At 45.9% G+C, this 27,118-nt stretch overlaps 1 protein-coding gene across 4 annotated transcripts in view; it reads left to right on the forward strand.

Moving 5' to 3' along the window:
* The window catches only part of VPS13D (vacuolar protein sorting 13 homolog D), a 275,909-nt gene that overhangs the window by 172,646 nt on the left and 76,145 nt on the right, over positions 1-27,118 (forward strand). For all 4 annotated transcript variants that reach the window (XM_062190461.1, XM_062190458.1, XM_062190460.1 and 1 more), the window contains 2 exons: positions 3,664-3,798; positions 5,240-5,407. In XM_062190461.1, the coding sequence (XP_062046445.1) occupies positions 3,664-3,798; positions 5,240-5,407 (303 nt within the window). The remainder of the gene's footprint in view (positions 1-3,663; positions 3,799-5,239; positions 5,408-27,118) is intronic.

Below are 27,118 nucleotides of genomic sequence, written 5' to 3' on the forward strand. Positions count from 1 at the left end.
TTATTATACCTTTAAGAAAACATGATATAGACTGTATCATTATCTATTACTATGTAATAGCCACCCCAAAACTTAATGGTTTTAAAGAACACCATTCTGTTTGTTCCAGTTCTGGGAGTCCTCAGTTTGGGCTGGACTTAGCTGGGTGGTTCTTCTGCTGGCCTTGGCTGTGGTTGCTCTGTGGTTGCAGTGTGACTGAGATGAGTGGCGTAACACAGCCTCACTCACGGTGGTTGGTGCCAGCTGTCTGCAGAATGTCTTTCCCTGTGGTTCTCATGAGGAAACTAGTCCCAGCATCTTGACGTGGTGGAAACATCAACAAGAGTAGAACAGAAGCTCCAAGGTCTCTTGAGGGTTAGGCTCGGCAGTTGCACAGTGTTAACTCTGTGTTCTACTAGCTGAAGCCAATCACAAGGCCAGTGAAGGTCCACGTGAGGGGGAAACAAACTTCACCTCTCGGTAGAGGATGCAAGGAATTTGTGACCATTTTTAATTCAGGAGTGTAGACCACAAAAGATGTAGAAAACAACTAAACGTTGTTCAGAGAAATAAGAGACATCAATAGACGAAGGCATTAAACCATGTTAATTCTCAGGGAAATTTAGTGTTGTAAAGTAGTTGACTTATTCCTCAATTAACTATGGACTCAATACAATCCTGATAAAAATCCCAGCAATTTTTATGGCAATTGACAGACTTTCTAAAAATTTATATCCAGTTAAAAATGCAAAGAAGAAAAATAACAATGTTGGAGAATTTACACTATAAGATTTCAAGAATTACTACAAAACTAACAGTAATTCAGGCAGCATGTTATTGTTACAAAGAAGAACAAAATGAAATGGAAAGATGCATCGAGAAACAGACAAACAAAAACAATTACTTGCTATGACAGAATTTACATTGTACTGCACAAGGAAACGATGGTCTTTCAGTCAGTATGACTTTGTCAGTTAGATATTGATCAGGAGAAAATGAATCTTTTTTTAAATTTTATTTATTTATTTATTTTTGACAGGCAGAGTTAGAGAGAGAGAGACAGAGAAAGGTCTTCCTTTTCTGTTGGTTCACCCCCCAAGTGGCCGCTACAACTGGCGCGTTGCGGCCGGTGCGCTGTGCCAACCCGAAGCCAGGAGCCAGGTGCTTCCTCCTGGTCTCCCATGCGGGTGCAGGGCCCAAGCACTTGGGCCATCCTCCACTGCCCTCCCGGGCCACAACAGAGAGCTGGACTGGAAGAGGAGCAACCGGGACTAGAACCCGGGGTTCCGGTGCCGCAGGCGGAGGATTAGCCTAGTGAGCCAAGGCGCCGGATGAGAAAATGAATCTTGATCGCGTCTTCGTGTGGTACATAAATAGAAAGTCTAATAAAAGTCTGTAAAATTTCTGTAAGTAAATATATGAAAATCTTTTCATGACCTTGATTTAGTTGCAGTTTCTTAACCAGGACACAGAAGACTCTTCTGATAAAGAAAATGATTGATAGAGTGGATTTTCTCAACACTAATAATGTCTGATCATACAGACACCATTTAAAGAGTAGGAAGACGAATGGCAGAAGAAATTTGCAGCATGTCTGTTCAACAGAGGACTTGTATTCAGAATACATAAGGAAAATCTCCTGTAAAGCAATGAGAAAAAAAAGACAAAAACCAGCAGAAAGACTTGAATTGGCACATCACACACATAAAAACATCAGATGACCAGTATGCATGTTAAAAGGTCCTTAATCCCATCTTTCAACAGGCAAATGGACATTAAAACCATAGTGAGATACTATTATGCACACATCAGAATATATGCTTTAAAAAATTATCTGTACCAAGTATTAATGAGGATGTACAATAACAGCAAAGTGTGTAGATTGCTCAAGGGAGGGTAAATTGTTTCAGCCACTTTGTTAGACTGTCTGGTAGTATATGCTAAGGTTGAGTGTCTTTTTTATGATCCAGCAATTCCACCGCTGGGTAGTTGTCCAAAAAAATGCATATAAATGTTCCCCAAAAGACAGCCTAAGAATATTCCTAGCAGCATTATCAATGTCAAAAATTTGAAACAGCCCAACTTTTCATCAACAGTAATAGTATATTGTGCTTTCTTTGTACAATGCACAAATGAAAATGGATAGTGTTCAGCTATATTCAACAACCCAGTGACTCATATATATAATGTTGTCTATAAGAAATCACATACAGAGGCCAGCGCTGTGGCGTAGCGGGTAAAGCTGCCGCCTGCAATGCCAGCATCCCATATGGGCGCCGGTTCTAGTCCCAGCTGCTCCACTTCCAATCCAGCTCTCTGCTATGGCCTAGAAAAGCAGTATAAGATGGCCCAAGTACCTGGGCCCCTGCACCCGCGTGAGAGACCCAGAAGAAGCTCCTGGCTCCTGGCTTCAAATCAGCCCAGCTCTGGCTATTGTGGTCATTTGGGGAGTAAAGCAGTGTATAGAAGACCTCTCTTTCTCTCTGCCTCTGCCTCTCTGTAACTCTGCCTTTCAAATAAATAAATAAATAAATATTTAAAAAGAAAAATCACATACAACCAAGTACATAGTTATCATTTATACAAAATTCAAAGTAAGAAAACTGATCTGCTGTGATAGAAGTCACGATAGTGGTTATTGCAAGAAGGGCAGGGGTGGTGACTGGAGCCTGCACGTCAGGAAGGACTGCCTTACCCTGTGCTCTCTCATCTGCTGGTGGTCACACTGTTGTCCACACTAGGGTATCCATTGATCAAAGAGTAAAACAGGAATGGGGCCTGCACTGTGGCGTGGCATCCCATATGGGTGCCAATTTGTGTTCCACTTCCAATCCAGCTCTCTGCTAATGTACCTGGGAAAGCAGCAAAAGATAGTCCAACTGCTTGGGCCCCTACCTGCCACATGGGAGACCTGGATGGAGCTCCTGGCTTCGGCCTGGCCCAGCCTTGGCTGATCTGGTCATTTGGGGAGTGAACCAGCAAACGAGAGGACCTCCCTCCCTGTCTTTCCCTTTCTCTCTGTAGTTCTAGCTGTCAAAGAAATAAATCTTTTTAAAAAATAAAAAAAAAAAAAAAACATGAGAAGCACAGATGTAAAACAGATCAAAAGGAATTATGCTATGAAGTTTTTTTTTATAAGATATTTTTTATTTATTTGAGAGGTAGAGTTAGTTTCAGAGAGAGGGAGAGACAGAGAGAAAGGTCTTCCATTTGCTGGTTCATTTCCAAAGTGGCCACAGCTATTGGAGCCGGGCTGATCTGAAGCCAGGAGCCAGAAGCATTTTCTGGGTCTCCCACACGGGTGCAGGGGCCCAAGCACTTGGGCCATCTTCTACTGCTGTCCCAGGCCATAACCCAAGAGCTGGAAGGGAAGAGGAGCAGTTGGGACATGAACTGGTGCCCGTATTGGAACCTGGTGCCACATGTGAAGGCTTAGCCTACTGTGCTGCAGCTCTGGCCCCACCTTTTTTTTCTATGTGATATCTGTGACTTTGGGTACTGTGTGGTATGTATGCATGTATTCCTACTATTTTACTTTTGTAATTATAGGGAAAATATTTATAAATATCAAAACCTTGACCCTCATTGGAAACTTAACATGACTTATGATGGAATCCAGAATCACAGTACCATGGAAAAACATCATATGGCTAAAGAATGTCATTTTCTTTCTTCCCTAACTAGGCCTTAAAAAGCACCTTGGGATTTCCACTGATTCGGTTTGAAGATGCTGTAATTAACCTGGATCCATTCACTCGAGTACATCCCTATGAGACTAAGGAGTTCATCATCAATGATATTCTCAAACACTTCCAGGAGGTGAGCTTTGAGGAAGGGTTTTGTGACTGGTGCGCAACTGGAACGTTGGTTTTGGCTGTTTGGAAATCTTGGTTACCGAGACATCGCTGCTGAGAGAGTTAAACATTTTAGTGCTGTTGTTCTGGGTTAGGTTCCTTCCCCTGATGCTCATACAGATCATGAAAATCCTGAGACAGTGCGTTTGTCTTGTCCCTCAGAGCTCGTCTTGGGTGCTTCTGCTAGGTTGGTCACAACTCTTAGTGCTTCACTTGATGCTTTAGTAACAACTCAAACAACGTGAGCTCCTCATTTACAAGGCCTGCTGTCAGCATCTGCACAGTGTTCTCCAATCCAATCCTGCTCTTGAACTTGAGGGTTTGTTTTTTTTTAAAGATTTATTTATTTAATTTGAAAGGCAGAGTTAGAGAGAGAAAGAGAGAGAGAGAGAGAGAAAGAGAAAAAGAGAAAGAGAGAGAGAGATCTTCATCTGCTGCTTCACCCCCCAAATGGCCATAATGGCTGGAGCTGGGCCAGGCTGAAGCCATCCTGGTCTCCCACGTGGCTACAGGGACCCAAACACTTGAGCCATTTTCTGCTGCTTTCCCAGGCACATTAGCAGGGATCTGGATCTGAAGTGGATTAGCCGGGACTCAAACTGGCACCCATATGGGATGTTAGTGCGGCAGATGTCGGCTTTACCCACTATGCCATAATGCCAGCTCCAAACTCGAATTTTTCTTTTAATCAAGTTGGACGTTTTCTATTTTGTATTTATGATTGATTGTAAAGACCAGAATGTATACCACAGCATGTTATTTGATTAATAGATAGGTGTGACGCTTGTATCAAATGTACTAGCTTTTGGAATTAAAATATGTTCTATTCCTGTTTGCTCTTCCCTCCCTCATTTTTTCCTTGACTGTCTTAACTGGTGGTGTTTCCTCTGAGCTGTGAGCGGAGTGCTACCCCTGGAGGCTGGAATCAAGCAGTTAGGATGCAAGAAAAGTGGCCTGCTGCTTGACACGTGTGACCAGGCTCTCTTGAGGTCCCCAGCCCTCCTGTCTGAGAGGAGTGACAAGTCTACCCTCCATCCTCATTTTCCTTTTAAAACTCTCCCTGCACCTGACTAATCCTCTCTTTGTAGGAGTGATGGAGAGTGTGATGTATGTTCTAATAAATACTCATGAAGAATTTCTCTTATTTCATCACTGTTTTTATTCTTTTAATTGGCTTTGAAAAGTATTACCAAGGCATGTAAGCAGTCTCTGGGATGTGCACACTTGGAAGAGTGTGGGGTGGGCAGAAAGGACAGGAGATGGTTTTGCAGTAGCTGCAGTCTGAGAGGCAGCTGTTGGTCGTAATGGGGATGAAGGACAGTTTGAACCGTTTTACTGGGGACGCTGGTAGCTGCCAGTGTAAATGGTTGCTGATTGGATTTTCCTCTCCCTTCTCAATTTGACAGGAGCTCCTCAGCCAGGCAGCTCGTATCCTGGGATCAGTGGATTTTCTTGGCAATCCCATGGGGCTGTTGAATGATGTATCTGAAGGTGTGACTGGACTGATAAAGTATGGGAATGTTGGAGGCCTTATCAGAAACGTTACACACGGAGTGTCAAACTCTGCAGCCAAGGTAAGAAGGTACACTAATGGTGAAGCTCAGTCAGACGTGCCCTCATGAGCCTGCTACGTCACCAAGATCTGGCAGTGCCTAGGCTGTGAGAAGTGGCGGTCACAGCCTTTGTTTTACTGTCCCCTGCCTTGCTGTCCCCTCACCTCCAGAAATCTGTCACCAAGGATACTGAGCACTCCACTAAAGCATTTCTTTTCTTTTTTCTGTTAAGATGTATTTATTTATTTGAAAGGCAGAGCTATAGACAGAGAGAGGGAGAGACAGAGAGTTCTTCCATCTGCTGGTTCACTCCCCAAGTGGCTGCAGCCACCAGGGCTGGGCCAGCCTGAAGCCAGGAGCTTCATCCAGGTCGCCCACATGGGTACAGGAGCCCAGGCTCTTGCACCACCTTCCACTGCTTTTCCCCAGGCTGGATCGGAAGTGGAGCTGCTGGGACATGAACCAGCACCCATTTGGGATGCCAGCATCGCAGATGGTGGCTTTCCCCACTGGTCCACGATGCTGGCCCCTAAAGCATTTCTCACTTTACATTCCCTTTGCCTCCATCCAGGCTGTGCTCATCTCTTACTTGATCAATGCAGTAGCTTCCTGACCCCTTGGACCTGATGGCATCTTCCACAGTGCCTCCAAAGTGAACTCCCTTTCCAAAACAAAGTTGCATCGTGGGCCTTATCCTGCCCGAAATCTCCCAGTTAATCCCCACAGCTCCCATCGACTGTGCAGAAGGCAATGCAGTCTTCTGTGGCATCACTGTTCTTCAGTTCCTCTGAGTCCAGCAGTGTGAGGTTGCAGCCGGTGGGCTTTCTGTTCGCTGGCTCTTTTCCATGGGCGTTTATTTATTGTCCAGTAGGAGCCGGTTTTACATGTGAAACTGGAAAAGGCAACGGTAGTTGGAGGTGTCTGCTATTTGATAACCTGTGATGGGGCTCAGAGAGCTCCACTTTCTTCCTCCTAACAACTCAACAGACTTTTCTTAGAGAGATGGATGCTGGATGTGAGAAAGCTCCTGGAGCATCTGTGTGGTGCGACCATGGATGCATTTTTGTGGGACTATGGAAGGTGAGAGTGGCTTGATAAAGTTTGAAAAGCTTGAAGCTTGGTAAGGTTTGCTCTGCAGGCATTCTGCTGAAGAGTGGGTGGGAAGGTGGAGTTGAGTGGCACTGTACATCACACGTGTGGCATTACTGGTCATGCCTGGAAGCTGCGGATTCGTTCCTTTCTTCTAAATGTTTTCTAGAGATGCTAGTTCTCTTGTCAGATTATTATTTTTTTTTTCAATACTGGGGTGTTAGTGAAGCAGACCAAAAATGTGCTGTTTGGCTTTGTGGTTTAAAATAGGCAAAGCTGGGGCCGGTGTTGTGGCATAGTGGGTTGAGCCACTGCCTGTGGTCCCAGCATCCCATATGGGTGCCATTTTGAGACCTAGCTGCTCCACTTCTGGTCCAGCTCCCTTCTAATGTGCCTGGGAAAGCACTGAAAGATGGCCCAAGTGCTTGCACCCATGTGGGAGACCCAGAAGCTCCAGGTCTCCTGGCTCCAGCCTCAGCCTGGCACAGCCCTGGCCATTGTGACCATCTGGGGAGTGAACCAGCAGATGGAAGATTGATCTCTCTCTCTCTCTCTCTCTCTTTCCATCTATCATTCAGATAAATACAAAATAAATCTTTAAAAAAATAGGCAAAAACTCGCTTTTAGAAAGTGAGTAAAGAGTAGAGGCAAAAGAGACTTTAAATCACAGTTTGGAAGCAGATGGTCTCTAAGTGGTGGAATGCACACATCTCTGCCTCGACTTATTTCTTATGCTGCCCTTGACCTTTACCCCTGGTGCAGCAGAAACCATCACCTTGGTGGCATAGACTCTGCCGCCGCTGCACTTGATGTAGACAAACGTGATTAAATATTTAGCTGTGGATGCCCAGTAAATCTTATTAGCTTTATTAGATTCTAATCAACATAGGAAAGTCTCCTTGGTTGTATGATTTATTTGTTTTTGTACCACTAGGCTTTACTGTAATTTGAAAAATGAATATGCTGTGCTTTGTTCAGAGGCCTCCCTCAACCTGGAGTAGAAATGGGGCCACTTTACAGGATTACTGTAGGAGAAGATGATAGAAGACATTGTGGACATCTTGCAGAATACAAAGTAAAAAGAGAAATGGGTTATAACTTTGTAATATTTGCATTAAGATCTGAGCCAGCGGAAACCGTTAGGGCCCTTGAAATGAAAGCCAGCACACTTCACACTACCGAGGAGGAGCGTCGTGGGCACTGAGTGTGAAGTCTCCCACGTGGGCCACTCTGGCTGTTAGGAAACCTCCGCAGTTAACCTTCTGGAGGAGAATGAAGAAGCTGTTAACTCACTCTGAGTTAGCTTCTCATTTCTCAGCTGTGAGAGACCTTTTTGGGTTTCTCCTGTGTCTCCCTGTAACGCACTGGTGAACATGATTGGCCTTTTCTTCTCCTTTGTTTGCAAAACCTCCCTGGATTCCTGGAACACAGGAATTTTTGAAGCTGGAGGGTCAGCATAAGTATACAAGTTGGGTGGGAAAACTGGGTGGAGTCCTCCGTATTTGCTGCCCCACCTTCCTCACTCTGGGTTCTGTATGAAGGCCTGGTGACAGTGATCATGCATATTATTGGATATCATGCTGTATATTGTCTTTGGATTTGCATAAGGATACTGCTTTCCAGGGCCCAAGTCATCTCAAATAAGAACCTGGCTCCCAGTGTTGTTGGGGTCCTTCTTCATGTGTTTGTATTGCTTCGAGTAAGCTAATCAATATTGGACTTACAGGCTGCTCTGAGAGCGGTAGTTGTATGATTGATTTGATGCAAAGAACTCCAGATGTGTTATAGAAATTAATCCATATTATCTGTAAGGTGATAAAGCAAAGAGACTTAAAAGTGCCACTTGAAATGGAAGTGGTGGAGACCGTCCACTGACCACCCCACTCAGAGGGTCGTTCCATGATTCTGCATGTGTGCTTGGGCTAATAAGTCTCCATGTTCTTAAAGTTCTGTGGGTTGAAATCAGACCTTTAATGTTGCTTTGGGGGAATGTTTTGTTTGCTTCTCTTTGCACACAAGTGGAGTTTAAGGAAGTGCAAATGACCACAGTAATCAACTCTTGGCCTGTGGGAAGTGTTCCTTTCAAGAGTGTCTGAGTCTGAGTGATTTAAAAAGGGCCCAGGAAGCTAGAACTGCACTCACTCACTGGGCCCCGGCCAGCTGCCCCACTTTTGCTGCAAACACCATAGGGCTTAACCTCGTTCCATGGGCTTTGAGCAGAGTAGAGGGCACCATAGGGCTTAACCTCGTTCCATGGGCTTTGAGCAGAGTAGAGGGACTCTGTAAACCGCTTAAATTGATTATAAGTGTGGTACGTATGTGTATTTTCCTGGGGTGAGTTCTGTTTTTGGATTCTCGGGTTCATTCCTCCAAGTGATCATAAACCATGATTACAGGCATAGAGCTTGTGCATCGAGAGGACCTTGCACTGCTAGTTAGGGCACCAGGCCTATGATCCTGTTCCTACCTCAAACAGTCTTTTCCTCCATTTGAGCATTTTGTTTTTTGCATGTATGAAAAGGTGAGTGGTGGCAGTTCTCTCCATCCCACTGAGGTGAGAAGTGAAAAACATGAAGTATGTGAAAATCCAGTGGCAAGTTAGAGTTCATTCTGTCACATAAGAAGTCATAGTCATCTATGGATTGATGTTTTGAATTATTCACAGCAAATTTTTAATGTAAGATCTATAACATATCCACTTCTAGAATTTCTCTTTAAATTTTGAACTGTTATTTAATATTAGCCTTAAGGAAATATAATTAGGAAACAGCCTGTGCCTTTTTGACCCCTCTGTCTCTCTTTGCTCTCCGTCTCATCCCCAATCCCCAGAACCCAGCTTGCTGATTCTAGGTCTGGGGTGATAGGAATTGGGGGTTGGCTGCCGCTCTGTGAGCACATGTCCCATGACCCTCCTGTTGGATCTTGCCTCAGCGGAACCTCAAAGAGCTGATGCCACTCCTGAGGCCAAGGCAAGAGAGTGGTTTCTTGAATTCTTTACAGGAATGTGATTGCTTTAAAAGAAGGACAGTCCAGCAAGTTTCAAACTTGTCAGAGGGGTTTCTGAGTGTGATCTGCACAAGTGTGCTCTCTGGAAGCCCTCTAACCTCCTTCGAAGCTGGAGAGCTGGGCAGGCGCCCTGTTGAACAAATTCCCTTGCTTATGCAGATTCTAACTTTGCTGATATCTGCAGTTATTTGTGACACGTTCGCAGAAGTAAGACTTCTTCTTAAATTAAGACCGTCTCAGAAGTTAACCATAGAGCAAGTGATTCCATTCTGTTTCCTGCCCCTGTAGACTCCGTGTTTGCTCTGCACAGCTGTCATCTGCTCTTCCTAAGGGAAGAAAGCCAACAGCACACTTAATTTCCTCCAGCAAAGGAGAGGAGCTCTTTTGATCGTCACTAATGGAACCTCTGCTCTAGTCTGTCCCACTTTCCATCCATCTCTTTGTGCCTTTATCAAGTCAATATAGGATGCTTTTGATCCTGGGTACCTTTTTGATCCCAGGTATGTTTTGATTCTGTGTGTATGAATACAAATATTTTAATAATTTCCCCTGCTTTGGGCTGAAGTGATTTTCATCATGGTCAGTTGTTGTTCACAGGAATTAGAATTCCTTATTCATTATTTGCTACAGTTAATTTTACTGATAACTTTTACATTTGTAGAGTAGGCTTATGTCTTCCTCTTTTGCTTTGTAGTGTTTTTGAGTATTTCCTCCAAGCCCCAGTTTTTTAGCTCAAATTTTGCATACCTAAATTTTTTGTCAAAGAGGTGTGAATTTTCTACTGGTCTTTAGTTAATATATATTTTCTATGTTGTATTAGCCATTTTTAAAAAAATTTATTTATTTGACAGGTAGAGCTATAGACAGTGAGAGAGACAGACAGAGAGAAAGGTCTTCCTTCTGTTGGTTCACCCCTCAAATGGCCGCCACGGCTGGCGCTGCGCCGATCCGAAGCCAGGAGCCAGGTGGTTCTTCCTCGTCTCCCAGGCGGTTGCAGAGCCCCAAGCACTTAAGGCATTCTCCACTGCCCTCCTGGGCCATAGCAGAGAGCTGGACTGGAAGAGGAGCAACTGGGACCATAACCCGGTGCCCACATGGGATGCCAGTGCCGCAGGCGGAGGATTAACCAAGTGAGCCACAGCACCGGCCCCAAGCCATTGTTTTATTGTCTTCAACCAGTTTTGTTTCTTAAGAATTGGGTAAAGACCTAATCGTTTTTTGTGTTATTTCTTGGTGAAAACATTCTTCATAGGAGAAAGCATAAGAACGGGTTCAAAACACTGTGCCTGCTGACTCATGTGTTTATTGAATACCTTCTGTTTGCCAGACCTGGTGGCAGACCCTCTATACACATTGTCTTGTGTGTGTTAATTTCTGTTCTGCAAATCAGGAAACAGAGAAGTTAATAACATTGTCAAGGTCACACAACCATAAACAACAGAGATGGATTTGAATTCAAGTTCAGGTAATATTCCAAGAGACTTGTTTCTGGTTTTTTTTTTTTTTTTTTTTTTTTTTTTTTTTTTTTTTTTTTTTTAAATTTTTGACAGGCAGAGTGGACAGTGAGAGAGAGAGAGAGAGAGAGAAAGGTCTTCCTTTTGCCGTTGGTTCACCCTCTAATGGCCGCCGCGGTAGCGCGCTGCAGCCGGCGCACCGCGCTGTTCCGATGGCAGGAGCCAGGTGCTTATCCTGGTCTCCCATGGGGTGCAGAGCCCAAACACTTGGGCCATCCTCCACTGCACTCCCTGGCCACAGCAGAGAGCTGGCCTGGAAGAGGGGCATCCGGGACAGGACCGGTGCCCCGACCGGGACTAGAACCCGGTGTGCCGGCGCCGCAAGGCGGAGGATTAGCCTGTTGAGCCACGGCGCCGGCCTTGTTTCTGTTTTCTTACATGATACTTTTCCATTGTATGCGTAAGGCTTTCTTCCAGGTCACAGAGAATATAAAACGTCAGTTTCTGCTACATTCCCACCAGAGCTTGTTGTTTTGACCCTCTTGCTAGCTGGTAGTTGGTACTATTGTGTCATCCTTGTCACAGAGCAGCCCTCAGGTGCCTCATGGGAAATGCAGTTCTACTCAGATGATAGCATTTGGCCTTCAGATAACTGTAGCTAGGATAGGCGTTGTTAACCTTGTTATATAAATGAGGAAACCGAGGTCCAGAGCGGTCAGGGGACTTGCTTACTGTCAGCCAGGCAACTGCAGAGCCAGTCCCTGACCCTCCTGTACTCCAAGCTTTCAGTATACTTCTGAGAGTTATTCTAGGCATACCTCTGTGTATTAGCAAATAAAAACAGCAGGAAAACCCAAAAGCCCTACTAGTCTCAGAATGAACTTTTATAGATTTTAGGAAAATGGAGGATCCAAGCAAACGGAGGGGAATTTAGACTGTTTAGATTGTTCAAGAGAAAATCTCGCTAGGACTTGACATCGCATTTTGTTCTGTTTCTTTGTTCTCCGCTGGGGCAGAAGTGTGCAGATAAGCCTCATTCCGTCCAAGAGAACCTTTCACCAGCGCCGTCCCTGGCGAGCAGAGCCAGGCCCAGCAGTGAGCCCGTGGAGCCCGACCGTGTCCCTGCACACACAGCTCTCAGCCAGTCCGTCCTGGGTGCTGTGGTCCTGTGGGGGCTGAGGGGCTAACTGCCTGTTGCGTAATGAACAGTGTGTGTGTGTTGGTTTTGTAGGCAGCATAGTTATAAGGCTCAAACAAGATTAAGCTCAGCTTACTCAGGGCAAGAGTTTCATCTCTGCACAACAAGCGCAGAGTTGAGTGCCTGCATGGATTCCGGAGAAAAGAAGGCCACTTATGACTGTGTCTGTTTTTGTCATTATGTAGGACTGCTCCATTTTATAGTTCAGCTGATTATCCCCATAATAGCTTTTCCATGTAGCTCTAAGCAAGTACAGGCTATGCCTTCCCGTAAGCATTGGGGTTTTAGTATATTTTAAGTGGGCACAAAAGTTTAGGTTAACTGAAATGCACTTCAGACAGTGATCCATCCCTTAGGGAGTGCAGTGTTTTCTGTTTTCAAAAGGACTTTGATCCTGAATAACTCACCTGAGGGATTTCTTTTCCAGCCAAGAGGAGGTACATTCAAGTTATTGTACGTAGAGAAGGGACTCAGAATTTTTTTGGTTGTATTTTTTTCCAATAACCTTAAATACTACAATGGTTCCTTTAGTCTTAGGAGGCAAATTTTAGAAGCTGGTTGAGCCATCCTAACTTGGGAAAATCTGACATATCTGGGTGCATCAGTAGTGTGTTTCATGGGAAGGGGTGAAGTGATGGCGGGAAAATTCCGAGTGACCAAAAAGGTCTCGGCAGTGCTCTCCTACCTGTGTAGCAGCCTTGCTTGGGAAGCAGCCAGGCGAGCGGGGTTTAGCTTCCCCCTCTTCCTCCCCAGTCAACCTGTTCAGTAGCCAGAAGAAGAGCAGCAGGGGACACCACCACCACTGAAACAGAAAAATTGAAAAAATTCAAAGCTTGTCTTGATTTCCTATTTCAGTTAAGTTTGAGGTTGCTGAGTTATGTACTCAGACCTGGACACGTCGTGTTTCCGAGGAATTTACTTTGTCTTCAGAAACCGCAGTCTGGGGTAGAAAGTGTATTTAGTTGCTAAGTTGAAAAAGACAGAAAAATCTTTGTTTCCCAAAGAGTGTTGGTTTCCTATCCAAGTATAAGCGTGGTCAGGAAAAGAACTGAGTGACCTGCTTCAGCAGCCTGGTCACCTGCCAAGGGCACAATGACACATCCCCTCTCTACACTTTGGAAGTCATATCAGCATTGGCCTTTTTAATTTTTTTTTTTTTTTGACAAGCAGAGTTAGACAAAGAGAGAGAGAGACAGAGAGAAAGGTCTTCCTTCCGTTGGTTCACCCCCCAAATGGCCGCTACGGCCAGCGTGCTGCACCAATCCGAAGCCAGGAGCCAGGTGCTTCCTCCTGGTCTCCCATAGGGTGCAGGGCCCAAGCACTTGGGCCATCCTCCACTGCCTTCCCGGGCCACAGCAGAGAGCTGGACTGGAAGAGGAGCTGCCAGGACAGAAGCCAGCACCCCGACTTGGGACTAGAACCCAAGGTGCCGGTGCCGCAGGCAGAGGATTAGCCTAGTGAGCAGCGGCGCCGGCCAGCATTTGGCCTTTTTAAAAAATCATGACAAACAGAAGGTGAGATGAACTATAATCCATCTTTGTATCTAAAGGACAGATCAGATTCTAATTCTTGGCAATAAAAGGTCAGGACAGCCTCTGTTTAGAAACTTGTTTTATTTTTCTTTAGTTCCTTGTGCCTTATATATAAAAGTCTGTCTCCATTTTTGAAGAAAAGCTAAATCAAAGTGTTTTCTTAAGAGTAAGAGGAAATTTCTTGATCAATATCATGCTTAAAAATCAAGAAGGATGAGAATATAGCTATCATTTATTAACTAGTGTATGTCAAATATGGACCAGAAACTTTGCCTGTGCTTGTTCATTTAATTTTCATATGTGCCTTTTAAGGAACATTTTATAGATGCGAATGGTCAGTAATCTTGACTGAAGTTGAATTATGTGTGACTGTTGAAGCCAGACATTTCATTGTTTAAAAGATTGATTTGTTTATTTATTTGAAAGAGAGAGAGAGACTATGTTCCATCCACTGGTTCACTCTCCAGATGGCTGCAACATCCAGGACTGAGCCAGGCCGAGCCAGGAGCCAGGAACTCCATCCGGGTCTCCCAGATGGGCTATAGGACCTCCCAGGCATATTAACAGGGAGCTGGATTGGAGGCAGAGCAGCCTGGTCTCGACCCAGCACTCCAATATGGGATGCTAGTGTGGCAAGTGGCGGCTTGATGTGCCAAGCCACAGCTCTGACCTCCCTCCCTCCTCTGACCTAGCCAGAAGTTTAGAAAGTACTGTATTTGGGAGTTCACATTTATATTTTCACTCCAAAACAATGCCTCTTATGTGTAATCTTCTACCAGTCCCAAACCATTGTAGACACTAAAACATAAGCAGTTGGAAACAACATCATAAAAGTAAAGTACAAACAGCTTTCCATTTATTCCCAACTTTAACTCCCTTGTGTTGGTCCTTGGAATTTCCAAACTGTAGTTTCTGGGCTCTTTGAATTAATTTTCACTATCATACATCCGATGTAAATAGATTAAAATGGAATGAAAAGGCTGATGAATTTCCTTTATCCAAATGGGAAATGTTAGACACAAAAGTTCTGAGAAAACTGACCGTACTCACATGCCTGATGAGGCTGAGCCAAGACCTGTGCCTTTCTAGCCTATGGGAAGTTTTCTTACCCTCTGTCCTGCAGCACGAATGTGTCTATGATCCTTTCAGTAAGACTGAAGCCAAGGAGATGGTATTGTTATTATTGTTATTATTACTAGTGCTACTGCTTCTACCACCGCGTTACAGATGAACACATACCGCATGGAATGGTGGTAGTTGCTCAAAGTAGCCATAAGCAGAAAGTAGTAGAGCTTTGGATTTTTTCATAGGTCTTCTGACTGCTACAACCTGACCAGACAGCACTTCTTTTTTTTTTTTTTTTTTTTTTAAGATTGATTGATTGATTTATTTGGAAGAGTTACGCAGAGAGAGAAGGAGTGGTAAAGAGAGAGAGAGAGAGAGGGGCCGGCGCCGCGGCTCAATAGGCTAATCCTCCACCTTGCGGCACCGGCACACCGGGTTCTAGTGCCGGTCGGGGTGCTGGATTCTGTCTCGGTTGCCCCTCTTCCAGGCCAGCTCTCTGCTGTGGCCCGGGAGTGCAGTGGAGGATGGCCCAAGTGCTTGGGCCCTGCACCCCATGGGAGACCAGGAGAAGCACCTGGCTCCTGGTTTCGGATCAGCGCGATGCGCTGGCTGCAGCGCACCAGCCGCAGTGGCCATTGGAGGGTGAACCAATGGCAAAGGAAGACCTTTCTCTCTGTCTTTCTCTCACTGTCCACTCTGCCTGTCAAAAAAAAAAAAAAAAAAAAGAGAGAGAGAGAGAAAGAGAGGTCTTCCATCTGTGGTTCACTCCCTGGTTGGCCACAACGGCTAGAGCTGCACTGATTCGCAGTCAGGATCCTGGAACTTCTTCTGGGTCTCCCATGTGGGTACAGGGACCCAAGCACTTGGGCCATCTCCTGTTCCTTTCCCAGGCCATAGCAGAGAGCTGGATCAGAAGAGGAGCAGCCGGGACTCAAACTGGTGCCTGTATGGGATGCTGGCACTGCAAGCAGTGGCTTTACCCACTATGCCACAACACCGGCCCCTAGACAGTACTTATTTTTTTTTTTTTTTTTTTTTGACAGGCAGAGTTAGAGAGAGAGACACACAGAGAGAAAGGTCTTCCTTTTTCCATTGGTTCACCCCCCAAGTGACTACTGAGGCTGGCATGTTGCGGTCAGCATGCTGCGCCGATCCGAAGCCAGGAGCCAGGTACTTCTCCCGGTCTCACATGTGGGTGCAGGGCCCAAGGACCCAGGCCACCCTCCACTGCACTTCCTGGCCACAGCAGAGAGCTGGAGTGGAAGAGGAGCTACTGGGACAGAATCCAGCACCCCGACCGGCACTAGAACCCGGTGTGCTGGCGCCGCAGGTGGAGGATTAACCTAGTGAGCCGCGGCGCCGGCCTAGGCAGTACTTCTTAACTCATATCTGATACTATAGCAGTGGTGGGGAACGTTTTTCTACCAAGGGCCATTTGGATAATTATAACATCATTTACAAGCCACACGAAATTATCAGCTTAAAAACTAGCCTGCTATAGATTTATTGAATTTTGAGTCCTGACTGGGGTTGCCTTGGCAGGACCAGCCCCAATGATTTCACAGACTTTCTGTGTCCTGTGGGCCAGACGTTCCCCACCCTGTTCTATGAGAGCAGACGTTGTCTCCATGTTAGATTTGTGTTCTCCATCATTAGTGGTGTGTGTGAGCCTCTAGAGACAGAAACCTTCCTTTGTAGAGGCTTACTGAATTGTTGATTAACCGGGGTGCTATATTGCTAGGATATTTGAGAATCACAAAGAACTAGAGCAGATGATGCAAATAGATCTTGGAGCAGAGTTCTTGAGGAATGAAGGGTGGTAGGGGAAAAATTAAAGCTTGTATCAGGACATTACCTTAAGTGACAATGTTGGGGGCTAGGGGAAACCGCTCTTCAGAGATGGTGGGAAGATACTTCCAGGAGGGGGCGAGGATCTGGATTTTCCTTGACTTTGCTTCCTGCCAGTTGATGGCATGTCCGGGCCCAGCTGACAGGGGAGGCCCAGCATACTTACCCTATACAGGCAAATGGGAAATCTGGCATCCCGTCTCTTTTGTGTTCAGCATCATAGTGCGAGGGGAGCGCCCTCCTGTGCGAGTTCTGAAAACAAAGGAAGTGTTTCAGTTGGCACAGGAGGAAGCTGGAGATGAACTTGAAAACTGTGCATCGCGCTGGGGAGGTCAGGCTTACAGTGTGATAACGTGGCCGAAGCGGCCTGTGCTTGTTCTCTCCCCCACCTTGCACTTGTGCTCAGCTCTGCCTAGAGGCTCCACGTCGGTAAGGTCCATTTTGGTCACCACGGAAGAATGTGATCTCTTCCCCGCTCTGAGTTCCCGTGGCATCTTGCGCTTCCGTTACAGCAGTAGCCACTGCGCGGCCGTTAGGTACTGGCTTCAGTGGGAGAGAAAGACTTCAACTCTTTTTTATTTTTATTTAGTCTGGGATATGGAACAAGCAAGGCAGCTCACAGCCCTAATCCAGAGGAGTGAATGTTGCACTGGGGATCTGTAGGCTGTTACCTGAGAGAGACGCCCCGGGGCCACGGCAGGGACACCTTGCTCCCCCGGCTGCCGGAGGGTGACCGTCTTACCTGAGGATGCTTTCTCCCAGCTTTGTCTGGGACTCACTGTCAGCACTTGCCAGAAACAAAGCTGGAAGTGATCCAAGTTGTATGCATGCAGGCCATCTTTACCCCCTCTTAAAATTTTCCACATGGTATACATTCAATGAATAAGAATTTTGTCTGCTTGATTTGTTTAACTACTTTTTTCATTTTTATATGACATGGAAACTTTCTAAGAAAGTTTATTTACAACTTTCCCCTCAAACATTTGCAAGCTGATGGAACTACCAAAATCATGCCATGAACATGAAAAGGACATTGCCTTACAACATCCTGTTTCTTCTTTCCACTATCACTCAGGTCTGGCTCAGCACAGTACACAACATGTGCTTATGAGATGGGGGCCAGGATCTAACGAAGCAAGGCACACACTGTTGCATCCAGCCCAGGCTCCACTTAAAACAGTAGGAAGCCTTGAGCAACTGTTATAAGGGAAAGAAGGGAAAACCCAGTCCCCCGTCATCTAATGAGTTAAAATAATATTTATGGGAATATCTGTGTGCTTTGCTAGAGGAACATGTTTAAGTGAACCTTTCCTGCAAGCTGTTGAATTTATATAATGAAGCACTGGTTTGGAAGCATTTGCTTTCTGTGTTTCCACTGAAACGAAAATTAAGCAGAATGTCCTTCCAGAAACAACCCATTGTTTCATTTTCGTTGCCTTTGTAAATATTCAAAGCAGGATACTGTGACCTTGAGTTTCTTGTCTCCCTATTGGTAACTTGGAAATGGGTAAGGATCATGCCAAAGTCAGTTATAAAAGATGTGCTAAGTGCGCCTTGTAATTCTGTAGGAAGTGAAGCTTTATGGCACGCTCCTGTTACCGTTTGATCATCACAGATTTACACATTGAAGAAGCAAGTATAATCTCCATTTGACGGATGAAGAAATTGAGTCACAGCAAAAATTACTGGCTTCGGGAGGATCAATCAGGGAGCTTGTCAAACAGGACAAGGACCAGGGATGCTTTGTGGCCTTGGGTGGTTTCTGTGGGCTGCCTGCTGCTCTAGAGAGCAGGCTGTCCTATCTTTCTAGACCCTGAGGTCACTTAACCCTGCAGAGTCCCTGTGGGGCCAGCAGAGTAGGTGCAATTATCACCTTCCTTTTAGAGATGAGAAATAAGTCACCTGAGTTCCAAACCTACTCCTTTTCCGCCAGAATAAGTCTCTAAGGGAGCCAGCATAGTTCTGACAAGAGCATATAGCTGTGAAAAACTGTGTCCCAGGAGGCCTTCGTGCTCCACATACCCTTGCTGGGCTGTGTGAATTATGCAATCTAAAATCTTAGTTGGGCACACAAATCTCCGGCCCTACAGTCACTGAGAAACAAAGCAAGAATGTCAAAGCCAAATAGAATTTATCAGCCATTCCTAGGAGTGTTGCTTACCTGTTTGGATTTTGTGTCTAGTAGTATCAGCAGTGAAATCTGTGGACTGCTACACAATTGCTTAGTCATCAATTAATAAGACACATTGAAGTGCCTTGATGATTAAGTTATATGGATTAAGTTAATGGATTAAGTTAGTTCCTGGAACTATACAGGAAGAATCTTTGACTTGTTTTTCTGTAAATAATAAAATATAGTAGTGAAGAGTGTCTAACTTCAGTTTTATTTAAAAAGATAGGTTGGGGGCTGTTGCTGTGGATTTGTTCTGAGAGGAGGAGCACGGTGGGGGCAAGAGGCACGGAGTCACCACACAGACCCAGGGAGTCTGGTGAAAGCAGGCCAGAGGCAAGCAGCCCGCAGGCTCATTTATTTCAGTTGGTATAGCAGCTTAAATAGCCGAGGCAGCCGATCCGGTCAAGGGGCGGTCTATGTCCTAACCAATCACAGCCTGTTGCGAGGCAGGCTCCATTGTCATGTGGTTTCCGAAGCCATCCAGTCACAACCTGTTGCCAGGCAGTTTCCGTTGCCGGCGGCCATCTTGGCATGGCCTCTCATTCCACCACAGGGGGCCAGTGCTATGGCACAGTAGGTGAATCCTCCACCTGGGGTGCTGACATTCCATATAGACTCCAGGTCGTGTCCTGGCTGTACCTCTTCTATCCAACTCTCTGCTATGGCCTGGGAAAGCAGTGGAAGATGGCCAAAGTGTTTGGGCCACTGCACCCGTGTGGGAGACCCAGAAGGTCCTGTCTCTTGGCTTCAGATTGGCTCAGCTGTGACCATTGTGGCTATTTGGGGAGTGAACCAGCAGAAGGTTCTCTCTGTCTCTCCCTCTCTCTGTAACTCTACCTTTCAAATAAATAAATACATCTTAAAAAAATAATAAAAAGAAGTTAGGTTAGGTGGGAAACCTAGCTTTGCTATTTCCTGTGGTAGCAAACTCCAACCTTTTCCTTCCCATCTGAGTGTGACATGTGTTTTGGAGATGTGCCTCAAGGCTAATGCTCTACCCATTGCGACAGCTGAGCATGGCAGAGCCCGCCTGGACTTTTGGCACAGGTTTTTGGGGAGAGAACAGCAGATGGAAGTTCTGTGTCCCTCTCTTTCTGTCTGTCTGCCTTTCAAATACATAAAATAAATCTTTAAAGAAGCAACAACTTTAAAACAGTGAAGGAGAGAGAGAAAGGTAGAGGGCCAGAGCCCTGACCTCGTGTGTTATTTGCTCAGCATTCTTTATGCAGATGTTTATCTGTTTCTGTGGCTGTCTCCCACTCTAGCCCGAGCTCCTTGAGGACAAAGGATCAAGTCACATTCACGGTGTTTTTAACCCCAAGCACTGGGCATGGTATGTAGAAGGCCCTCAGGGTTTTTGGGCTCAGCCAATCTGCTTTGTGCAAAGGCCAGCTCACTTGTGTGGGGAAGGAAGCAGAGCCCTTCTGATGGACCTCATGTCGCTGGTCTTTTCAGCAGGACCTCATCCAGCCAGGAAACTCCTGCAAAATTGCATCTTTCCTGCAACCAAAACAAGACCACCCCCCCCCCAAAAAAAAAAAAAAAAAACATAGTGAAGCCATCCATAATTAGATTTAGAGGACTGTTGATGAGATGAGATGGAGATAAAACTTCGATAGACACATAAGCATTGGTTGATACGGAAATTAATATAACTTTGTGGGAACTAAAGTGAATTTTAAAAATTTCTCTAAATGTTGATGGTTCATCTGTATTTCATTATTTTAATTGTTTCATGGGATTCCTTCTAAAGTCTCTGTGCAAAAGAAAAGAAAGAATCTTTGGTACTGAGTCTGGCCCTGGGGAGAAATGGCTGTTTGCCACTCCTCCCAGTGACTCCTGCAGACATGGCTGTGCTCGGTTGCCCACTGCCTAGCAAGCCTGAGGGACCTCAGTGGCTGTGTGCTTGATCATCAGCACACTTAGATCTGAGTCTCGGGCCTCTTCTGAGTCTCCTTCAGAAAGGAACGCACTGTACTGCTGTGGCTGCTGCCAACCAAGTAGCTTACAGCTGAGCCCAGCAGCCACAGCTCAGCTCCCCTTCCCCTCCTCAGGCGGAGCAGAAGGCTCAGAGAACGCCCACAGGCCTGGGCAGGTGTCAGATGTGGGACAGAGGGAGGTGAAAGGCTAGGCCCACTCTGCTGTCACTGGAGCAGGGCCTTCACACCCTTGGCCTGGCTTTTCACATGAACCTGGAACACTTTAACAGTACAGCAGACCAAATGGTGACTGAGACCTGAGCCGTCTCCTGGCCAGGTGAGATCGAATGCCCTGGTTGCACCTTCTCTGTCTCACCATCCTCTTCTGGGTTCAAACCCTGAGCCACCCAGGGGAGCCCTTCTGCAGCTGCGGCGTTTGTCAGAGCAAGATTGCAAAGAGTTAACACTTTGGCTCTCTCCGAAAGTTATCTGTGAAGAGTATTAGCTGTTTAATAAGCGTGCCTGCCCTCCCGATGAACCCGCCAGTGACTCTGCAGCCGGGGTCACTCCAAGTTCACGCGGTGGACTTTTGACTGCCTTCTGTGTCTGTGGAAACAGTCGGCAGCTCCTGCGGGGATCATTCATTCAGGCCTGTAACACAAAACTATTGCCAGTGGGCACCTGCCGGGGCAGCTCCCCAGGAGGGCTGGAAGGGAAGATACCAAACTCCTCAGGCTTCTGTGGCGACGTGACAGCTAGGACCCTGCCCTGAGAGCCACTGCAGCCAGCAGACTGGTGTCAGGATGTGTTAGGGAGCCCCAGCAGGATAGGCTGCGAGCTAATTAAAGGCCTTTGACAAAGAGGAGGAGGGGGAAAGGGGAGAGAGAGAGAAGGGAAGAAGGGTTTGGAGTGCACTCCCCAAGTTTCCAGCATATTCTTTATTCCTGCCTTGGCTTTCAAAATAAAGCAAGCTAACAACTCTGAGCATTTGGCTGTTTCTAAAGTTACACTGCAGTTCACTCTGCCTAGTACTATGTTGGTTTTAACTGCCATTCTTATAGAACTACATGTATCATCAAGGACATATTTTGCTCCGTTTTCCCTGGAAGCATCCCGTTCTTGAAATGCTGTAGTCAACAGCTTGAATTTTGCACTTTTCCCCAACTCTGACACATCTGGGCAATAAATGTCGACTCCGGGATTGTTCTAGGTTTTCCCCTTTCGCTCGGAACATCCACTTGGCAGTGGTAGCGGGAACTGCGGGGGAGGGGGTGTTAAGCAAGTTAATGCAGTGTGTGTGCTTAGAGTTCAGTTTTCACGGTGGAGGTGCCACTGGGGCAGCCTGACGCTGGGTGGGAAATGTCAGAGCAGGCAGTGTCTTGGAAACCGGGTAGTGCCAGCATAACGCTGTCTTTTTCAGTCACACCCACTTGGAAGGGGGAAAAAGTCACTTGAAACAGTTGAATTTACCTGCTGTTTTATTTATTTAGTCTGTATACCACTTCCCCTACTCCCCATTAAATGGTAAACTAGGCTTAGGGTACTTTTAAATCTGGTATTTTCTTAATCTGCCTGGGAATGATAGATTTTCTGAAAGCGGTTTTGTTCACAGGAAGCTGAACTTTTATTGTATCATCTTGCTACATTTCACATAGGCTTGTCTGTGCACAAAGAAACATTTGGATCAATCTTGTGCTACACGGTAACAATGCTAGGAAATTCCAGTCAGAAGCCAACAGCCTGTTTCCTTTGTTCTAACCATTTGTATCTGGCTTTGTCTGTGTTCTGATAAGGAGTAACAACAATGTGAATTTTGTATTTCCTTGGCTGTCATCTCACATAATCTGTTGTCAGAGCTGGCTAGGAGGCCAGCCACAGTTACACAAGTGGTGAGATAGGTTGTTACAATGGAGTGATTTGCTTGACCGTGTGAAATGTGTTAGTGTATTCTTACTGTGAGTGTTTAAACTGTTCATTATACTTATCTTTATCCCTCACTATTGCTCTATAGAAGACATGGTATGGACACAGGTAGTGATTACACAATAGAAAGTGAGTTTTGAATTTAAAGCAGTAGCGGAATGGGTATCTTTAATTTATTCATTACTGTCCAGAGCGCAGGTGCTGTTCTGAGAAGTCCTCACCATGACCCTGTGAAGTGGTAGTTTATCAGTGAGGACACTGATGCTCCGAAATCTAAGTAACCTACCTAAGGTTACCAAGACAGCCAGACTAAGAACCTGGATTCTCTGATTCAGAACCCGTGTTCTTTGTCCTAGTGCAAAGGGTTGCACTCTAGCTACTAGACTTTATTCTTGGGTCTCTCTGCATTGTCTTTTTGCAGGAATTAACCATGTAAAGTTGTATTCTCAAGGGAGTACTGAGAATTTGCGTCACAGTTTAAAGTCATTTCCTGTAATACCCTCTGTATATAGTTAATGCTTTTTAGATGTTTCAAAAGCATGTGACTGAGAACCAGGAATTGTTCTACCCCTGTTTTTTTAACTTTGCTCTAACACCACACCATGTATAGATTTTATGTGCAAAAAACATAACCTCCTGTTAACAAGTGTACTTATCGTGGCTTTTCAGCAAGTGCATAACTCTGTATTATTGGGCATCTAGAAATATCAGGCTCTATGCTAAGCACAGGGGAAACAAACAATAAAACAAAGCCTTCTCCCTGAGGGTCACTGGCCAATAAATACATGCAAGAAAATGGCCTGGCCCACATGTGAGAGTGAAGTCTGTGGTTTCGGATGGAGGCCCCAAAGAAGGGCTGCGTAGAGGAGGAGCCGGTACTACATCCTAAAGCTGAAGAGGTGTTTGCCAGGTGAACGAGAGACAGGTGGAAACACTCAGGAGCAGCCCAAGCAGAGGGTAGCCCAGGAGTGGGGAAGGGGGTGCAATAGCACCAGAGCGTGGGCGTGGGCTCCTAGGGCAAGGAAAGGTGGCCACTCCATCAACCATTTCCATTTTACAGCCCTTTGATCCTGTCCCCGACCCCCACAGTCTTTCACCAAATATGTGAATTTAAAGGGGGAAGCATCTTCCTGTTTCACTGTTTGAGCTTACTGTTCTTGTCGTGGTATAACCATAATCTGCATATATACAATGATCACTGTTATATTTTTGCAAGTATTTTTATGTGTGTTGGTGGAACAGTTACACTTCTCATAGAGAGAACCAAAGCCAGCAATTCCAACAACTTCCCACACCCTGAGGAAGGATAACAAGCTAAAACGCCCTGATTCACTTTGTATATAATTAGAGGTGAAGCCAAACCAAACTGAGGCCTGTTTGCAGTAGGTAGACAGCAAATTCCCCACACCATGCTTTCTGGCCAGAGTGACTGAATCAATGCAGTGCTCGATCATGGACCACCTCCAGCGTAAACTCATTAGCCCAACGTGCCCATCTGCCGGAGCAGAAAAGCACATACACTCAGGGTTCCTGTGAGCGGAGACAAGGCCTTTTGGCCTCACTAGAAAGAACGGTGCTGTTCTGTGTAATTTGGAGCTCAACAGAGGAGGTGTTTGCCACTGATCCCCAAAACCACATTTTCAGAAATGATTTGACCCCATTTGACCAGCCATTACACTATTTCATCATTTTCTCTACAGAAAGCTAAACTAGATAGGAGCTGAACTTGAGAGGGAAGAGCTCATCGTGTGGTATGGTTTTCTGCCACCATTCTAACCCATTTGGTCCACTCAGTAGATTTTTCCTCTGAAAATCCATCCTTTCTTGTTTCCAATCAAGGCAGCTAGCAGTGTCCACTCTAATTGTAAATTTTATTTTTTTCATTTATGGATTAAAGATAGGTATTTAAGGGTCAGTGTTGTGGCACAGTGGGTTAAGCTGCCACCTACAACACCAGCATCCCATATGGGCACTGGTTCTAGTCCCAGCTGCTCCACTTCCAAGCCAATTCTGTGCTAATGCACTTGCGAAAGCAGTGGAGGATGGCCCAAGTGCTTAGGCCCCTGCACTCACAAGGGAGACTCAGAAGCAGCTCTGGGCTCCTGGCTTTGACCTGGCACAGCCCCAGCCATTTGGCAAGTGAACCAATGGATGGACGATCTCACTCTCTCTAATTCTGCCTTTCAAATAAAGAAAAAATAAATCTTAAAAAAAAATATGTAGGTATTTAGGGGCCAGCATTGTGGCACAGCAGGTTAGACTTCTTACTGCAACGCCTGCGTCCCCTATGGAAGCTGGTTTGGGTCCTGGCTGCTCCACTTCCAATCCAGCTCTCTGCTCATGCGCCTTGGAAAGTAGCAGATGATGAACCAAAAACTTGAGCCCCTACCCCCGGAGACCCAGATGGAATTCTAAACTCCTGCCTTCTGCAGCCCTGGCTTTTGGGGCTGTGTGAGGAATAAACTAGCAGATGGAAGTGCATTTACACACTTTCTCTCTTTAACTCTGCCTTTCAAATAAATAAATACATTTTTTTAAACAGAAAGTAGGTATTTATCTTGACGAAAGAATGACTACTGTTTATCTGCAATGTTTAGGCAAGGGCTAGGTAGGTTTCTTGTTGTGTTCCTGTAGCCTGTGAGCTTTAGAGATTTCTCTGAACTCAGTAGCATAGTGCCAGATGGCTTCTCGTCCTGCTGTGCTCTTGGGATGGGGCACAGGCTGGGTCCTTTGATTCTCAGAATTGAACTTGGATTGAGCTACATGGCAAATGTGGTCGAATAAAGGGTTCCTTCCTTGAGCAGAACCTGACAAACGTCAGTCGGGATGGAGTCTCCTGATCCTGGCTTTCTCTTGTGTGCTCCGTGGATGCTTCCTGTTGCCTAAAACTGACTGTGTCCTGAGCTCAGTGGACTGAGCTCTTGTGTGCTCTGTGGATGCTTCCTGTTACCTAAAACTGTGTCCTGAACTCACTGGACTGAGCTGCTGTTACACACTTGGAGAAATTTGCTTATGCTGTGGATTTGCTGTTTGTGTTCCCCAACATTCGTATGTTGAAATCCCAACCCCCAAGGTCATGTAGTGTTAGGAGGCGTGGGACCTTTGGGCAATGATTAGATTAGTGTTTGGTGAAAGGGTCCCAGAGCTGTCTCATCCCTCCCACCATGTGAGGTAATGCCAAATCTGCTGTCCCCTTGACCTTGAACTTCCCAGCCTCCAAAACTGTGGGAAACAAATTTCTGTTCTTTATAAAGCATCCAGTTAATGGTATTTTGTCATGGCAACAGCCCAAATAGACTAATGTTTCTTTAAAATTGTTGTGATGAGCTGGTGTTGTGGGTTGGGCTGCTGCCTAGAATGCCCACATCCCACGTTAGAGTGCTGGTTTGCATCCTGGCTACTCCCCTTCTGATCCAGCTTCCTCCTAATGCACCCTGAGAGGTAGCTTATGATGACCCAAGTCCATGAGAGACCTAGATGGAGTTGCTGACTCCCGACCATGGCCTAGCTGAGCCCTGCCTGTTCTGGGCATTTGGGGAATGAACCCGCCGACAGAAGATCAATCTCTGTTTCTCTCTGTTTCTCAAAAAGATGAAAATAGACATTTTTAACAGCTCGTCATGAACTCTCCCACACAACTCATTTCTCTTTTCCATGGGTCCTCTGCTCAGTGGGGCAAGCATGGCTCTGCACCACATTCACGGCCACGTGAAGGCTGATGTCTATCTCTTCCTCTCTGACAGATGAAAAATGGAGATGTGTGTTCTACGCTCTGCGCTGCCTGTGGTCTGAATCAGAACCTAAACTCTGACGTGTAAAGAAAAATTGATGTTTGATAATTCCCTGCATGCCAGACACAGCACAAGGCATTTCCAGCCTTTTAAACTCTTCTCCTCCATTCTTCTTGGACCCTAGGAGTCATCCTTGACACCTTTCTGTCATGTCCAGCCCCACTGACATCGTACCAGAATCTGAACATGGGCCTGTCTTTGCCCCCAGGGCTGCCGTGCTGGTCCACGTGGTCCTTCCGCCTGGATTATTCCAAGAACCTCCACTCACATCCAAGCATGGCAACTAGAGAGAGCTTGCCAAAACATTGGTCTCTCCCCGTACATCGCCAGCCTTGTCCCTTGTCCTTTGCTCTCCTTCTAGGCTCTACCCACTCATTCCCCTCCTACTCTTCTCACTGTTTCTCAACTGTCTGAATTTTTTTTTTTAATCCAACTGTCATTTTCTCAGTGAGGATCTTCCTGGCGTCCTCCCCTCCCCGACCTGAAGTTGCGGCGTCCCTCTAATGACACCTCCTGTCCTCCTGCTCACTTGACTTGTTTACTTAACTGCTTTCATTTTATTCGCGGATGTTATTTATTGCCTATGCAACTAGAATATAAATCCTGTGAGGGCTGGAGTTGTGTCAGTTATGTTCATTGCTGCATCCCCAGCCCTCAGGACAGCATCTGGCTCCTAGTGCCAGCTAAGTGGGTGCTGAGGAGGAGGAAGGGCAAGCAGAGGGGACACACCGGCA

This window comes from Lepus europaeus, chromosome 5 (genome assembly GCF_033115175.1).
Source record: "Lepus europaeus isolate LE1 chromosome 5, mLepTim1.pri, whole genome shotgun sequence".
Lineage (NCBI taxonomy): Eukaryota > Metazoa > Chordata > Mammalia > Lagomorpha > Leporidae > Lepus > Lepus europaeus.